At 40.6% G+C, this 17,544-nt stretch overlaps 1 protein-coding gene across 6 annotated transcripts in view; it reads right to left on the reverse strand.

Moving 5' to 3' along the window:
• Window positions 1-17,544, reverse strand: part of LOC124058500 (dmX-like protein 1) — a 51,169-nt gene that overhangs the window by 23,118 nt on the left and 10,507 nt on the right. For 5 of the 6 annotated variants that reach the window (XM_046387836.1, XM_046387832.1, XM_046387833.1 and 2 more), the window contains 20 exons: window positions 15,648-15,819; window positions 14,887-15,063; window positions 13,796-14,037; window positions 12,243-12,960; window positions 11,684-11,805; window positions 11,025-11,114; window positions 10,417-10,519; window positions 10,168-10,281; window positions 9,599-9,817; window positions 7,756-9,002; window positions 7,294-7,552; window positions 6,563-6,696; window positions 6,053-6,239; window positions 5,824-5,934; window positions 4,619-4,788; window positions 4,130-4,227; window positions 3,811-3,976; window positions 2,396-2,524; window positions 2,097-2,235; window positions 223-1,019 (listed from right to left, as the gene is read on the reverse strand). In XM_046387836.1, the coding sequence (XP_046243792.1) occupies window positions 223-1,019; window positions 2,097-2,235; window positions 2,396-2,524; window positions 3,811-3,976; window positions 4,130-4,227; window positions 4,619-4,788; window positions 5,824-5,934; window positions 6,053-6,239; window positions 6,563-6,696; window positions 7,294-7,552; window positions 7,756-9,002; window positions 9,599-9,817; window positions 10,168-10,281; window positions 10,417-10,519; window positions 11,025-11,114; window positions 11,684-11,805; window positions 12,243-12,960; window positions 13,796-14,037; window positions 14,887-15,063; window positions 15,648-15,819 (5,394 nt within the window). The remainder of the gene's footprint in view (window positions 1-222; window positions 1,020-2,096; window positions 2,236-2,395; window positions 2,525-3,810; window positions 3,977-4,129; window positions 4,228-4,618; window positions 4,789-5,823; window positions 5,935-6,052; window positions 6,240-6,562; window positions 6,697-7,293; window positions 7,553-7,755; window positions 9,003-9,598; window positions 9,818-10,167; window positions 10,282-10,416; window positions 10,520-11,024; window positions 11,115-11,683; window positions 11,806-12,242; window positions 12,961-13,795; window positions 14,038-14,886; window positions 15,064-15,647; window positions 15,820-17,544) is intronic. The other variant, XM_046387835.1, reaches the window with a different exon arrangement.

Raw genomic sequence — 17,544 nt, forward strand, 5'->3', positions numbered from 1 at the left:
CAGTGCACACAGAGAGGGAAATTTTTTGAACAGTCAACATGAAGACAGGAGAGATGTGTGGAAGTTATGCAAGTTATAAAAGTTTCATTAAGTGAACCTAAGGGTGCAGCCACTAATGCTTCACCCCATAAATGGGTATTATAACAATATTTGAACTAAAAGATTATTATGGATTTCACCTTTAAGTCATAAAAATGCTTCAGAGTGTGTGTATGTTCTTACCTCTCTCTCTAACCACTGGTAGAGTTGGTAACGTAGCTTCCCTCCCTCAAGTTCATAGCCCGTCGACAGGGTCCGGAGCTCATTGGTCATAATCTTCAAGCAGGCAGTAAACTTCAGCTGGGCTGCCAAGATGTCATTAGATGGTGTTATGAAATCATTGTCGTCCTCACTGTCCTCTCCCATCACTGTCTCCATTAGAAGCGACACGGCATCTTGTGTGTCCTGGAAAACGCTGCTATTGTCTCCAGTTCTGCCACTCTTATTTTGAATTTCATCTTCATCCTCATCATTTTCATCCTCATCATCTTTGTCGCTGTCCCACTTCAGCTCCAGGGGCTCATCTGGGAGTGTCAGTGAAGGCTGGCTCCAGTCAAAACTTAACACCGAATCTGACCGGCTGTTGGACAAGCTGTTTCCATCTGACTCGTAGCCGTTCAGAGCCGACTGGGACCAATCTGGGTCAGATGTTTGTCCATTTTTGCTCCCAACACTGAGTTCAGTGCCGACGTCAATATCCTTCTGGTTGGGGAGTTTGGAATGCTTGCGGACTTTCGGCATCTTGGAGAGGACTTCAAGTGCTAGCATGGGGCAACCAGCTTGCAGGTGAGCGTATGCAGCTGTGAAAAACAGTCTTCTCTCCTCCAAGCTAATGGAGTCAGCTCTGCGACCCTCAGCTGTGAGGCCAACTTTAGCCTTTTTTGATGAGGCAAAATGGCGACGGAGGAGGAGTGGGTGGGTACGAAGGTAGATGTAAAAGTTGAAAACTTCAGGATTACATGTAGACACAGGAGAAGAGCCTGTCATAAAAGCAAACGGCAAAAATTTGGCTTTTACTCAAATCTGGGGACAAAAACAAGACAAAAATAGCACAGTCTTCACTACTCTGACGGTACCTGCAAGGGCAGGCTGTGTAAGCGGATCAGACACAGAAATATAACTATGACTGGTCAGAATGAATCTTTGTTGAACCTCCTGACAAAGTTAGGTTTGTGAGTGAGCTGCATTCTGTGGTCACTTAAAGGTGAATAGGGGGTGGGGTTGAGAATTCAAAAACTGACAGGTTATTGACTGTGGCTTATGGAACAGAGGCTGGTTTTCATCCTGGTATAAACAAAGTCAAAGTACCAGACAACTTGTTCTGAAAACCTGGCTGAGACAGCACATAATCCGTGAAGCAGAAGAATCATTTTCAACTTTGTATAAGCACGTGTTTTCTTCTCTGTAAGCATATTAAATGTGCTTTAAGAACATCATTTATGAAACACATGTAGCACAGGGATGTTAATCTGGGACTGGTTGGGCTCTTAAGTCAAAGTGAGGTTCATATTAAGTTCAGTTCTTCACCTGTTCATGAGGCAAGCATTGTATATTTGCTTCAAATAAATGGTCTGCTGTGTCCAGAAGGCTGCAATTACTTGTGTAATTTCACATTCCTTAAACACGAAATATTTTGTGAAAGCAGAGGATTCAATCTCACAGTGCTAAATTACAATCTGTTACATTTTACCCCTCTGGTTTTACCTGCAGTATCCACAAAGTAAACTTCAAATTCAGATAATTTAAAGGTTTCTGACGTTACAGACTATGCAAATCTACTAGGAACATAGAGTTAAAATAACTCAAATTTTACATATTCAACTGGCTAAATGGAAGATGTAATTTTTAAAACAGAAGAAAAAAATGATATGGGTATATATATGAATTTTGTCTAAATAATGGAAGAAGTGCATCATCATGAACCTTCCACAATACAGTGCTGGGCTTGCTTGCTGAAATAGTTAACTGAGGTTTCACAATCTTGTAGACTGATAGATCCTATAGACAGTACAAAAACAACAGTGGAGGAGAAAGCACATAGAGTATTGCAGACCCACCAGCATCACATTTGCCCACAGTGGACCCCAGGCTGGCATGATTAGCAGGCTGCTCAAGCAGAGTGTCCAAGGCTCTGCTGTAGTCCTCCAAGACCCAGTAAGCCATGCTCCGCAGAAACGGGTCCGGGTGGGCTTGAATCTAAAATATACAGTGAGTTACAATGGCTCATGCTGGTTTCTGCAGTATATTAACTACCAGTACTGGAGAATCAAATAACACTGAGTGGTCGATATAGTCCATTTGCCACCACAATAAAAACAACAGCTTGTCTAATCTGTGACATATACAAACTCTGCACCTGTTTGTCTTGTCCCAGAACATGTCTCTGGAGGATCTTTTTGTATGTGGATGCCGTCTCAAACTCAGACTCATACAATCTGGAGATCACCAAGGCCAACTGCAGGTCCTGCATTTTCTCTAAACACACCTGGAGGATAAATAAAGCACAATAACACATATTCTGAAAACACATTAATCCAGAAGGACAGAATCTTCAAAAGTTACAGCTTTCTTGTTTGCTTCTGTTTTAAAGGAATGAACCAAAATAATGAAAAAAAAAAAAAAAAAATAAAGGTCTGTGGGCACAGAGTAGAGTTAGCTGAAGCTGTTGTAGCTGGTCACAACTGGTAAAGGTGTGAGGTGCATTTAAATGAGATTACCTCCCAGCCAGAGAAACTAAACAAAGTCAACGATAGCCTTTTGCTCAGGTGATGCTCATTTCCATAAAATGCTTGAAGGAGCTCTAGTTACTCACACAGATGAAATAATGTGACTCATTGCCCCAAGGACTTTCTAAACAGAAATAACCTTGACGAACGAAAGGTTATGCAAACACAATAACAAGCAGTGGTCAAAGAAATATTCCTTAAGTAAAAGTATCAATACCACATTGTGAAAATACTTCACTTCCTGCATTCAAAACATTACAACAGTAAAAGTGTATTATGATGTAATAATATAATTAATATAATAAGTATTATCAGCTAAATGCACTTTAAGTACCAAAAGTGAAAAACTCATTGTCAGTTAAGTACAGTAGAGCTGAGATGTGAATTACAAATGCAAAGTCACATAAAATTAAATTATTCAAGTAAAGTAACTTTGTACTTAATTTTGTACTTAAATACAATACATGAGTAAGCATAATGCATTAAATTCCAACCCTGCTGATCGGCCCTCTGACAGAGGCCGACTGACAGAAAATACGCAATTATATTTTTATGAAATGAAGGTAGAAGCGTAGTGTCCCAATTTATGAAGCTTCAGCAAGAACGTGGTGCTGCTGGTTTATGAATGTGACCACACGCTATTGAAAATTGAGGAGGCAAGCCAATAAAGGAGGCACGCCAGCAACACCCAAGAGTCAGCTGCCAACATCAATAATTCTTCAGTGCATTGTCCTAAAAGACACAACGGTATTGAGTCGTTTCAATAATAAAAAGGGCTCTGCAGAGTAAATAAAGAAACCAGAAATACTGGTGGTGTGGTTTATTTTGTTAATGTGCTTTCTCTATACACTCAAACACAGTCATTGACTAGGAATTGTTGATAAAAGAGGTACAGCAGTGCTGCAGATATTTGGTAAAAATCAGCAGCACTTTACTACTGACACAGAAGTTTCTAACTTAAGATCAGCAGGCTGCCATGAGGCACCTGCAGTTAAATGAACAAGTGCTTCTTGCAAATGGTGTGTCACGTCTATTTTCCACTTGCCTCCACTGCATCCTTAAGGGAGCCTGCGAGAAGGAAGAAGGCTGCAGAATGCTGGAACCGCTGCTTTCCCAACAGAGAAAAGGCATTTTTCAGCGCTGCTTTCCTCCACCGGTCCTCGCTGAAGTTGTTGCGGAAAAAGTCTGTCATCTTGACATTTTTCTGAGACCTGGAGAGAGAGACAGAATTCATTCAACAATAATGGTGTCTCAGGCCTTCAGTAATCTGACAGGACTAATCTTGGTTAAGTGTAGTAGTAAACATTGTGATGACTGTGTATGTATTTGTATTTCATATGCAAAATGAAGTCAATTTTGCCTACCTGTACAATCCCCAGACCACTGCCTTCTTTTTCAGTGCAAGGTAAAATATAGCTGCATCCAAAGGATCGTTGTTTTTCAGTAAAGAGGCCCTGGCAACCTGACAAAATAAATGGGGGGAAAAAAAAATTAAAAAAATAATCCACAGAACATGCTGTAGCTTTATGGGAAATTCCAGGGAGTAGCTCAAACTCAGTTATAATGCTTTAAGGCAGCCTCAGCACAATTTCATTTTCATTCATTCATTTCACATGATTAATCGCTGATCAAAAGAGATGTTGATTAATTTTCTCTTAATCAACTTTCAAATAGTTTCAAATGTGTAGAAAAGCAACTCAAATAAATTACTTATACTCATAAATTCATTATAAACCATCTCAAAAATGCAAATTTATACTTCAGACTAAACAAGGTATTTTAACAAAACTGGTGCTGGGTCACTATTTAAGTGGCTGATAATGATAACTGAATAATGTCAGCAGCCACCTCACCTTCTCAATACACCTGCGCAGCTTGTTGGTGCTGCGCAGCCACCAGCCCACACCCATGGAGCGCAGCTCAGGCCAGGTGGTCTCTTCCTTCTGTAGAGCAGGCAGCATGTTTAGCAGCTCCTCCTCAGCTTCAGAGTGGAAAGCCCAGGCGTAATGACATGTTGACAGGCCTGAAGAAAGGAGCACATATTTCACAGGGCAAAAATAAACACTGTGTGGCGATTCTAAGTGCTCAGAATTGCCTTTACTGTAATAGTTAAGGATGAGAAACAGAACGGCTTGTTCACTTCTCTAACTGTAAGTAACGTAAATAAGAAAAGAATGTAATGACATGCAAATAAATTTTGACATATATTCAACTGAGCGCAGCACAAACACACAAATGCAGTTACTCGACATTTTATGACAGCAACATCCTTTAAACAAATTGGGACAAGGGTAACAGAAGACTGGCAAAGTTAGGGAATGCTCAGAACAGCTGATAGTATCATGATTTGTATGAAAGGGGCATCTATGAAAGGCCCTCATTCATTAACAAGGATAGGGAGGGCGACATTCCCCACTTTCTGAAAAACTTTCAAAACTTCCAACAATTGGTGTTCTCAGTTCCCAAACCTTTACCACATTTTATTAAAAGAAAAAGTGATGGGTCACAGTGGTTAACAAGCCCCTGTCCAAAAGTGCTGCTGGGATTAAATTCAGAAGGAGTGTGCATTTACAAAAAACATTCACATTAAGCAGTGCAAACATTAAATCTTTCACATTTGTTCTGTATTCAGTGGAATAGTATTCTGATTTCATTTACATTTTACACAGCAACTCCCAAATTTATAAAACAAAACAAAACAAAAAAAAAAAAACAAATAACAGGGCCATAGCTTTAAGAGCTATTTCTCTGATAACGGAGCCACATCTAAGGCATACTACTCCTTAGGGAGCAAGCTAGAAACATACATAGACTACAAAAGGTCAAAAGATATTAAGGTCTTTGGGACAAACTGTGCCGCTTTTGAGGGACATTTAACTCCTTAATACAATGTGTATTTACCTGTGTGATGTGTATATACCTGTGTATTTTGCTGAGGATAGATTGGAAAACTATTTTTATTGTGATGTGATAGTGACTCTGCAGCGTGTGCTCGTTACAGTCTTGTCTTGTCTATGACCCCAATAAAAACAGTTTGAAAACCACCATCTCAGTGTACCTTGCCGTAGCAGCTGTGCTCGGTGTGCTGGAGGGAGGGAGGTAGAGAGGAAGGTATGGAGTCTGACAGCCAGCAAGAACTTCAGACCACATTCATCCAGAGTCTCTCCACCTGGTGAATAAATAACAACTCTTACTGCTGTTTCAAAACATAATTAATCTTAATAAATTTAATAAAAAAAATTATTTAAATATATTTAAAACTGAAGATTAGGATTTTCCTGCAGTACCTTTACTCTTGCCCTGGCTGCCCTTGAGATCTGTGCTTGTGGTAGCGATGGTGTCAGCTAGCGCCATGAGAGACATCTGCTCCATACGGGTTAAGCCTGGCAAACTGGAATGTAGGAGGTGACTGGACAGAACCTGGGCATGTTCTGCACCAAAGTATGTAGGACTATACTGGGACAGGTCAATGACCTACGGACAGATAACAAGACAGAGGGGAGGGTCTGTAAAATCAATTGTACGGTATTTACAACTCATAAAACAAACCATAACAGAGAGGTGTGATATAATGATAAAAGGGAGAATGTGTCATGCATGTGTATATTGACTGCACAAGCTTTTCCACATGTTGGATTAGATAGGGCCATCATGGGCCGTATATCTAAAATGAACACTGACATGCACAATCATGGATGTTAAAGCTACATGCTGAAATACCAAAACAACCGAAAATGTTCCTGTCTGTACTCTTTTTTTCCATAAATTCTCTTTTACCCAAGCCAACAAAAACCAACCTTGTTCCCAGTTTCCTCTTGATCATTGTCCAGAGGGTCTGGATCTGCTATGCTGGGTGTCCTAAAGAGCTCATCGTAAGTGTCGGCGTGAGTGGAACCATGCCCACTATCCCCGCTCACACTGCCCACTTTATCTGTAAGGAGGTGCAAGACAGCTAAAATACACACAACATGTATTTATATGAGACGTACAGAAAGATCTCCTCCTGCTGAGGATTAAAGATTGAACTCAAATACCAAAGAGCAGAAAATACTATATACATAACTCTGCTTTCATTCTTCTCAATTTGTATCTCCAGAGACACAATAAGGAAAAACCAGAAACCAAAGAGAGGGATAATATTCTCAGTCTCCTGAGGCAAGGTGGCTAAAAATGGTGGATGTTTTTCTGGCGTAAATAATGTTTCTCTATTTTTTTTTTTGTGAACCTGCTTTTTAGATGTTTGTCAGACTTAACATCCTCTGGCAAAGTTAGAATCTACAATTTTCACACTTTGTAATTCCATACAAAAGAAAATGTACCTGCACTCTACCTTAGTTTTTAAGTTTTTGTTCAGATGTGCAGTATTTTAAACTTGTTACAGTACAACATCTCAAAGAATCTCTTCCTTGAATTCGATGTTTCTTTCAAGAGAGCATTGTCTTAACCGCCTTTAAAGTAATGAGTGGTCGGCCTCTAGCTTTATGTTCAGGGCTGTTATTATCTGCAGAGGCACAGTCAAAATGCCCACCAGGTTTTGGTGACGTATCCTCATCAGCTGCCAGAAGCGCATACAGAGGCAGCGGAGGGATGGAGCTTATCTCTGTGTAGTCGGGAGTGGAGTTCTCTGCTTTGCTGAACATCCTCTGGTCTCTGGCTGTGCTGCCACCAGCGCTGATGGTTCGAGAGCGCACACGTTTCTCAGCATTGACTGTGCTGTCTTTAAGTGTCACTATTTCTCCAGCAATGCATTTCACCAGGTGAGAGAGGATGGCTTTGGCACGATGAACCTTAAGACAGGGGAATTATATCAGATGTTCTATAAAGCATCTTCAACAAATGTTGATTTTGTGGCAAATTCTCATTCTTTTTAAATGTATCAGTCTGCTTTACTGCAGCTTCAGACCTTATGAAATTCAATGATATTAGCTGTCAAAACTGAAAAGTGGGTCTAGACAGTTGAGTGAGTTGTTGAGTAATTTCTCAAACTTACCTTCCCAAGATCCATGAGCTCCAGTAACTGCACAGGATGGTACTGAGGCAAAGTGGGAAAGAGTTGGTGAGCTGCTTCAAAAAGCCCAGCATCTTCCATCTCTACAGGCAGGTCATAAGCTGTTCTCATCCCGCTGAGTTTCTGAGCCAGGCTCATCATTGATCTTGTCAGGGCCCTTTTGGGAAGGGTCAGTGATGATGTTGGGGCCCCAGGGCTGACACCCTCCTCCTGGCTTTGTCTGACGGCTGAGATTATGGATGACATGCTGCTGCTGATATTTGCGTCTTGAGCAATTGCAGCATTGGGTTTGGGCGGTGCTGGGGGCTGCCACTGGGAGTACACATGCATCTCACAGTCCATGCCTACTACCAAGATGCCATCTCGCACCCAGGAGAGGGAGACTGGAATAGGTAATGAGCCTTCAACAGAAGAGACCAGATCAACCGATCGAAGCAGAACCAGGCGAGATGAGCTCTGGTCTCTACTGGCATCAGATGACAGACAGAGTTCTGGAGGCTTCCCAGAGAGACAGCCATACATATAAATCTTTGTCCCAATACCAACAGTCAGAACATGTGACCCATTCTCCTGGGAGACCCAGTCCAAATGAACCACGCTCTTACCAGCAGAACCATGACAATTCTCGTTAGGTATAGAGAAGTCCATGTTACTTGGAATTCTGGCACTACCAGTTGTGCTATTACTAATACCACAGTTGGCTGTAGAATCTGGGCTGTCCAGAACTATGGTCTGCTCTAGAATCCACTGCGAACCACCAGTGGACTCACACTGGAAGATATCAATGTGGACCAGTGGTTCCCTACTGTTTGCTGGGTTGGATCTTGGAGTGAGATTTGGGCTATGCTGCACCGTCAGGGTTGGGGTCAAGTGAGTGTTGTTGTAGAGCACATAAGGGGAAGAAGCCAGGGTGGGAGGAGATGTCAACAGCTGAGGTGTTGAGTTCAGAGATGCGTTTGGCATCTGCCTGTAAGCAACTGCTATCCGTCTGGCATGACAACAGCTGACCTGGATGGGGCGACCCTGCACACTTACTACACTGCTGCTGGGAAGCGTTTCCTCCACTAGGAGAGGCCATTCCTCCCATTGGTACACCAAGTTGTCCATACTGAAAGGCTTTGTCGCAATGACACTACACCTCCAGAAACGCACCTTTCCATCAGAACAGGAAGTGGCAAGGAGGTAAGGCACACGGCCAGCTGGCAGAGAACATGAAGCACTCAGGTGACCTAGGAATAGAGGTGACAATTCACAATTGGACAAGGATGTTTTCTCTGAATTTCTTAATTCTAAAATTGTGTGTGTGTGGTGGTATATACAGTATTTCTAAAGGTTATTTCATTTAATTTCATTCAATCATAATTCTATTTATTTCTCTACCTTATTTTAGTGTTTACTCACAAACTACTTTAATCAGGTCACCTTGCTTTTCCATTCAGAGAGATCTTTTCCCTTGTTGATAAAAAAAATGTCTATACATTCTTGTAAATGTTATTTGAATCAGTGCTTTCAATCGTTTGCTAACAGACAAACCACTTCTTTAGAAATAGTTCCCATGGCAATTTATGTTTATACCAGCGGTCTGTAAATACCTCTGCAGTGGGTAGTACCTGTCAGACTAGAGTACTTGCACTTTCACTTTCATAAAACATGCAATTATTCTTACTACTATAAACAAAACTAACACTGCTGCTACTATCAATATTTTTCTTGCCTTGCACTTTGTGTTGTGCTCAGGGACTGTGTTCTTATCCTTCAAGCAGTGATGTTTTTCTCCTGCATGCCGACTTATGTCATTTGCATGCGTGTCCTCATTTTTGCTTACCTGCTGAGGGTGTAACGCTAATGGCTTCCACCCCTTCTGGCAGAGCCATCTCCTGGCTGTATAATCTGTGTGTTGTGAGGCTGAGGCGACAGGCACTCTGCAGGTTGGAAGTGCAGGGTTTACTCTTCGCAGTTACGGGAGAACTGAATGAGTCAAAGTTAAACTGAGAGCTGTTGAAAGAAGACGCTGTGGTGGCATCCTTATCCGTCATGGTGTCATCTGTGGGGCCACAGAGAGGGAAGAAAATTATTTAGTCTAAACCCTCCCACACTGTTTATTTTTATGCATTGTGTCAGACACTGCATTTCAGTCACTGCATGCATTTGAAGATACTAGTAACATACTAGTAAATTCAATGCACAGAATATTCTCAAAACAAGTCAACAATTTCTTATATTATAGTGTTCAAAACAAAACTATATCATACTATGCTAGCACTACGCATTTCTATTTTGTAAGACTTTTTTCTTATAGTAAAGCTGTCTCATTTGTTTAGTTAGGGATTAAACAAGATTACAGTGATTCCAATCGTTTCCTGTGAAGTTAAAATTTTTGTTCAAAGCACCCACCCATGGTGACGGGTCGAGCAGCAAGATGGAGATGCCACATGTGGAGAAGTGAGCGACCTTCTGGGGTCAATTCAACCACCACAAGGAAAAAACGTGCTGAGAAGGACGGCTCGCCTGAGGGTGCATGGGAAAACGCAAACAAACAGAGAATCTTAATGAACAACGCTGCTATCAGGGTGTTTAAAAGCTGTGCAAACATTTGAGCTACAGTTTGAAACAGTGTGTTGGAAAAAGTAGTTCTGTTGATACCGGTGTGAGAAGAATCAGGAGTTTCTGGTGTTCTCTCTGTTCTCTCACTGCCAAGGATCAGATCCTCCTCAAAAACATGCAGGAGCTGGGTCTCCTTCCCCTGCTGTAGAGAACAACAGCAGCCATCATCAGACTACATCACATGCAGACACTGAACAACATGCAAGCCACACAAGCTGTGTTAATCTTGCATAAACACACATGCAGACACACGTACGTACACACACACACACACACACACGAAAAATGCCTGAGGGTATGAGTGAAGGTTTGCTCAGCATCAGTTATCATGGTTGACCTTTCAGAGACTCTCAAGTCTCCTGCAGAATGTTTGATGCTACCAATGGTCTAGAATTCAACTATGGCTTTTAAATACTTTATATTTCCATGGACGAGTTTCTGTTAATCCTTTCCTTCGAAGACAATTACAATGTCAGTCTACTGTTAGATGCACAACGATCCGAGAGAGAGAGAGAGAGAGAGAGAGAGAGGGAGAGAGAGAGGGAGGGAGAGAGAGAGAGAGAGGGAGGGAGAGAGAGAGAGAGAGAGAGAGAGAGCAAGAAAAACATCTTTCAATATGCTTCATTTCTCATGGCATGTATACTTACAAAGCCAGTAATGGTATCTAGCTCTATAATACATCCTGGTTTTGCAGTGGATTGCTGACTGATGATGTTGAACACCTCTCCTACATATTTCTAAAAGTGAAAAAAAAACATCAACATTTTCACATTATTTAAGCACTGAAAACACTATTGTGAAAACTATGAGCCGTTCTTTTAATGCAATAGAAGGAACAATATTCTTAAATTACTATTATATTACAAGGAAATAAAGGCACACGCGGGGTCTCTTCTTCTACTTCTAGTGGGTCATAAGTGATGAGAGATGGTGCTGATGCTTCAGTTCTGCTCAACCATATTTTGATATATTTCTAATACTTAGTACTAATACCAGACATATAGCAGTTGCACTTGCAGATTTGCATATCATGGAAGAGTTGACTACTGGCCTTGGTGGAGGTTTAAGCTCTCTGAGTGCCCTTATAGTTTTCATGTTATTTAATTGTTTTCCTATGCAATTTTACTATCAAGTCACCCAAAGCCAAAACTAACGAAGCGGTAAGACTTCAAATTAAAAACAACTTATTAGCTCACTGATCCTGTAAGGGTCGAAGAGGAAACACCAATGTGTTGTTATTGATGTGCATACAAAATATTTATTACGATGCTGCTACTACGGTGCAGAGACGTATTTGAAGACTTACTGCTATCTCAGGATTGGAGAGCTCACTCAGGAGTTTCTTAGCTTCAATAACAGCCTGATACAGCCTGAGTGAGTGGCCATCACTTGCCACAAAGCAAGCACTGGGAGAGTTACAGTAGACACCTAAAAAGAGAAAAAAAGAAAAACAATGTACATGTAATGCCATTACGCTGATTTATCTTGATAAAAAAATATGACAAAACAAATACTTGGGTAAAACACATTCAACTAATAAGTGAATATTAATAACTGCTGTACATACAGTCACATAGACTATGTACACCCGGGCAAGAATTTTACTTGGAAATTTAAATTAAATATGGAACTGTAATGAGTTCTCTTCTAATACAGATGAGAGTATAAAGGACGCAAAAAACAACAATTTCACGTCCAAGAGCTAGTCTCATTTGGTCACAGTTATTTTGGTTCAGTCATATCCCTTTGTATTAAGCAACCAAAATAACAGGCATTATGAAAATAAAGCAGTGCTAACTAAACTGGCTGACTGCAAAAGCAACAAAGTCCTCAGCAATCTTAAAACAACCAAAATATTTTCTCACCTAAACAGCTGCTGGGAATGAGCGTGGGCAGCCAGGCTACATTTGAAAACGCTGATGCATGGAGAGAATTGATCCGAGCAAGCTCAGAGACTCCACCTGACAAAGACAGGGGGCCAACAGGGTCCACTCTCCATAAAATCAGCTCACTGTAGATCGCGTTGGGATCTTGGGAAACCATACCTAGGGATACCCTGCTGGGCCGTGAGCTGGGAGGCAGAGACGCTGAATGAGTGAAACCAGAGGAGCAGGGGTCCGAAGGGGCGAGGATGTTGTCTACCTCTGGTGTCCTCAAGGCATTGTGATGTGAAGTGGTTAGGAGGAGAGGCAGTAATGAGTGACAGGCCAGGTCATTGAGGTGGAAGCGATGGCCACAGTACCGTGACTTATGAGAGACGCTGAGCACAGTGGAGAAAGCAGAGTCCTCCGCAAAGCTGACTGCCCACTGGTTCAGTGACCCATCGGCATGTTTGGAGATCATAAGGACATTCGGGGTGAAAATGCTGAGTCGAAGACTACTGCTTGGTGCAGCTTTTCCTTGGCCTCCGTAGCTTATTAGAGCAGATTTGGTTTGAGGCAACGTATTGCCAGGCGGCCGCTGTCTGCCATGTTGGATAGCCAGATCCACATTCTTGTTGCAGGCGTACATAACTACACTGTGACTCAGGGAGATTGCATCGCCAGTAGGGAACGCTACAGGAATACGGGACACAAAGGACACCTGGGAGAGAAAGAGAGACATCACGGCAATGAAATGCAAAACAATCCTAAGATGAAGCTAAAGTAGCGAAAAGACGAACTCACTCACAATCAAGCATTTCTATTTTTGCTTGAAACAAGCATACATTATGAAACAGAATATCAATAATTAGCTCAAAACAAAGGAATGAAACTTCTGCTCTCCATTCACAAGTTGAAAACCAACATCCAGAAATTAATTGGGTCACTAAGACAGTGATGGACACTGAAGTGATACATCCTTTTCTTCACTTATCACTTCATATATGTAAAAAACAAAAAAAGAAGAATGTTCAATAATACTTAGGCTAATAATAATAGTACCGGGACCCTGTCTTTTAATCTACTTAAAGCAGCCAGGCCTAAACAGCTGAATGTCAATGAAACTTGGGATTTTTTTTTAGCCGTCTTGCCCGACTGACTAACTGCCACGTTAGAAGGTTTTCATTATTTCACCGCTAATAAAAATGCACCAGGGGACTTCTGAATTTGATTTTGAAGCCACACATAATTACAATATAATTGTTTGAACGGCTGGATGAGAAGCCATTAGAAAAGGAGCCAGACCATCACGGCTGTCAAAATGATTCACAACCTTACTGAGATGATGAATTAATTTTTTCCTCATGAAGCACTTTTTGAAATTGTGAATACAAACAAGTCACTTGAAAAAATGACCAAAGGAACATTTGTTTTGTTTATAGTGTTAATTATATTATGAAGTGAAAAAAACCCAAAAATATTCACTTTTCTGTAATTCCCCGTCATTAAAACTTTTCTTTTTAAGTAACTGCTGAAGTGGGACCATAACTACACACCTGCACTTGTCTGAACATGCCTGGCTGGTATTCATCTAGCCAGTCCACGTGCCAGACTAACAGAGAGCCGTCCATTGGATGGATACTGAACAACATGTCTGCGCCTTTATTCCATTCCTCTAACAGCACGTCCACCTGGTGCGTCACTGCTGCCAGAGGAAGCTCCACAGCCTCAGATCCTTGGGAGTCACTTGGCCTGTTACTGTTGTCTTCTTCATCAAAGTTATTCTCATCTTCGGGCTCTAGAGGAGAACACAAATCATAGTGTCCAAATGAAAATCAGCATGAAAGACAAAACATGTCTCAAAGCTAATATTTTGCTTTTTTTTTTTTTTTTTTTTTGAAGGAGCACATGTGCACCTAAATAAAAAAAATTAGGAACACACACAAAAAAAGTGAAAAAAGCAGCAACACAAACTTTAATAACAAACTTATTCCATAGATATTTATAATGCATGAGCCAAATATTGAACGTATTAAAAATGTTCAAATTCACCTGTCTCTAATCAGTAAACAATTAATGAAAAAAAGACAAAGTTCCACCCTCACGTCAATTCAACAGATCAGAGACCCTCTCCACAGCCTTTGTGAAAAATAATAATGGATCAAAAGAAGAACAGAAAGGGAGACCCAATCAAATAATCGGAAAGTAGAACATGAGGATGTGCGAGTTGGATGCACTGTATTGAAAACATGTTTTTCTCAAAATAAAAATTGCAGCACACTGTAATTTATATAGTACATTTACTGCCAGATTGATAACTTGCTGTTGTCTTTTTCCTCTGCTCCATTCACAGTCTCTCTTATGCCGTTCACTCGTTCTCTCACACATTAATCCACAAACACATTACATACTGCTCTTTTCAGAAGGGACTGGAAAGCCCACGCTACACTTACAACAGAAGCTAACTTATAGCCTACTGTATCACTGCTTTTTCAGTTTTTATTCAATAGTCAAACTGCTGAGCCCCACAAAGCAAAGTGTAATATGCACAAGTCAGACTTCTGGATTGGTATGACAAAGTCCAGTTGCATATGCACACACTTACTCAAATAAAGTGTTAATGCCTGATCTAAATATTTTTCTGTACCTTCTTGTGTGCACTCATTCTGTTGATCCAGGCTGCCTTGGAGCTGCTGCAGGAAGACTTCCATAGCCAAAGTGAAATGAAGCTCTTTGTTGTTGAGCCAGTGGACAGTAAAAGGACCACCAGGTTCCTCATCATCCACGGCGTTCAGAGAGGAGATGGAGGGCAGCAGAGGAATGTCTGCGATAAAGAGGATATAAGATAATGTTGTTAAGACAACAGAAAAAGAAAGCAAAGACTAACAGAAATTTTCATTACATTAGATTGGGGGTATGAGAGACAAAAAGACATCTGAGAGAGCAAATTAACTTTCATGAATGCGAGCATGGTTTGAAATATGCTAAAACATAATTCAAGCATACAAATATAATCCTGGTTTTCAGCCTTGGGGCTGAAAGAACCTAAAATTTTGCCCTAATTCCCTGCTGAGTCAACAGCACATAGAGGAACAAAATGAAAATGTCTTAAAGTTACTCTGACAAGCTCCCAGTGAGCTTTTGGGCTCAGTGGGATGTTAAATAAATAGCCGTAGGCAATCTACAAAATGTACAGCATTTTTTGCCATTAGAAATACAGCGGTGCAGGCCTCTGACCTCAAGCTGATTATGTTCAAGCAGAGCTAACTATCTATGTGGCACCTATGGTTACACTATGATTAATATATTGCAAATTCTTCACTTAACCTGGAAGATTTTGTGTTCAGCACAATGCTTGCTCAACATGATTATCAAATAATTACAGAAACTAATGTGTTTAAGTCTAACCTGTAGCAGGATTGATGCTGGCAGCGATGTGGAAGTGACAGAGAGCATTGGCGTGGGGCATGCTGCTTCTGTTCTTCTTGTGACTGTAGTGTCGGCTCTGATGGTGAGGCAGGCATGCAGGATGGGGCACATCCCGATAAATAGAAGCATGCAACGATTCTTGAAAATTCAACTGTAAGGAAAACAGCAATTATTCAAGTTAGATAGTTAATAAAATATTTAATGCGCTGTGACTTTTAAGAGTTCTGACATGCTAAAATTTTGATACCAAAAATAAGATGACTGTGGTTACAGAAATGAGGCATCTATCTTGTGAACGCAAACAGCCCTGACATTGTCAATGTCAAATATATACACAAATCACAGAGACAATGATGACCATCTTGTATGAAACCCCAGAGACCATTAGATCTTCTTAAATTACTTGAACAGTGTTTTATCGAGTGGGGCAGGGAGTTGAAACACCATAGTTTTCTGTTACCCCTTTCAGGCTGGCACAGTAGTGCAGGTTAAACCGGCTTTTTGAGACTGATGTAAATGAATGAACTTGTGCTAACTAACAGGGTTCCATTACTCTCCTCCCAGACTGAGCTGAGCTACTCTGTTTCTGCGAACAAAACAGTTTCTCTTAGCGAAGGGAATTCAACTTAATGTTTAAATAACATTTTAGTTTAACTGCAATTTGTCTGAAAAAGAGCCTGAGTCAGAAAGAAACAGGCAGAGCGAAAGAGAGAAACATGGAAAAGTGAAATGAAATCTTAACTCAATCTGATACGTAGGTTATGTAATTTGGGTTTTTTTCCTGTTGTTTCACAGTAATATGCAAGGACCTAGACTTGAACCTCAGTGCTCAATACAAGAGTAAGAGACAAAAGTATTAACCTGTAACAACAGTCTCATGAGTGATAGTAGAGAATTTTTGTGGAGCTTATTTAATATAATGATGGGTTTGGATTTCACTGATTTATGCAGCTTTTCTGGTGTGGAATGAGTAATATACTAGAGCTGTAAGTCTTGTAAGCTTTCCCAAGTATTATTGAGATTAATGTGCTCACCACACCCGCAATGAAGTCCTGTCAAATACTGATAATTAATGTGTCTAAATTCATGTGGAGTATGAGTACTTGAGCATGTGCCAAAGCAGACACATAAAAGTAGATGGTTTTATATCCATGTAGAAAAATGAGACTGTGGTGGAAATCCCATAACACTATCTCCTCTGGAGGTTCTCAAACAGCACCCTTATCAAGAAACTTAATTAACTTCATTGATTTAGAAATCTTGTACTGTTCATCCCACCCTGAGGCATTATATGAAAATTAACTTTAAAATAAGGCTCTTTCAGTATTGTCCATCCATTTAGTTTTGGAGGAGGAGACTTACCTCAGACTACTGCCTGGATTATACAGCACAGTCAGTGATTTTTAATGAATAATTCCACACATGTACTCTTACAGACTCTCCTCAAGGCACAGTAACAAAATTTGCATACCTATTTTTCTGTAATCTACTGTGCCCTGGGCTCTGTAAGTGCCAGTGAGACCCATAAGCATTTAAATGGTCATATTAAATAGACGTAAGTATTGTGTTTGAGGCCTAGCCAGGCCGTTACCAACTCACTTAAAGCAGAAGATGCCATTGTTACAAATGTGAACAGAAAAATGAAGCAGAAAAACCACCATCAAATGTCAAGGTTATAATTTTGAGGCGTTACATAAATAACAGAAAGGAGGCCAATATTTTTTACTGATTCACTGAAGTCCCACAAAGCTTTAAAATCATCTTCTTGTCTGATAGCCAATTAATTTTCCTTTTTAAACCCGCTAAGCCTCTGTATGTTCTATCTTCTTTCTCAGTCTCCCTTTGCTCTTGTTTTCTCATCTCTGCAGCACCATAA

Source organism: Scatophagus argus, chromosome 4 (genome assembly GCF_020382885.2).
Source record: "Scatophagus argus isolate fScaArg1 chromosome 4, fScaArg1.pri, whole genome shotgun sequence".
NCBI lineage: Eukaryota > Metazoa > Chordata > Actinopteri > Scatophagidae > Scatophagus > Scatophagus argus.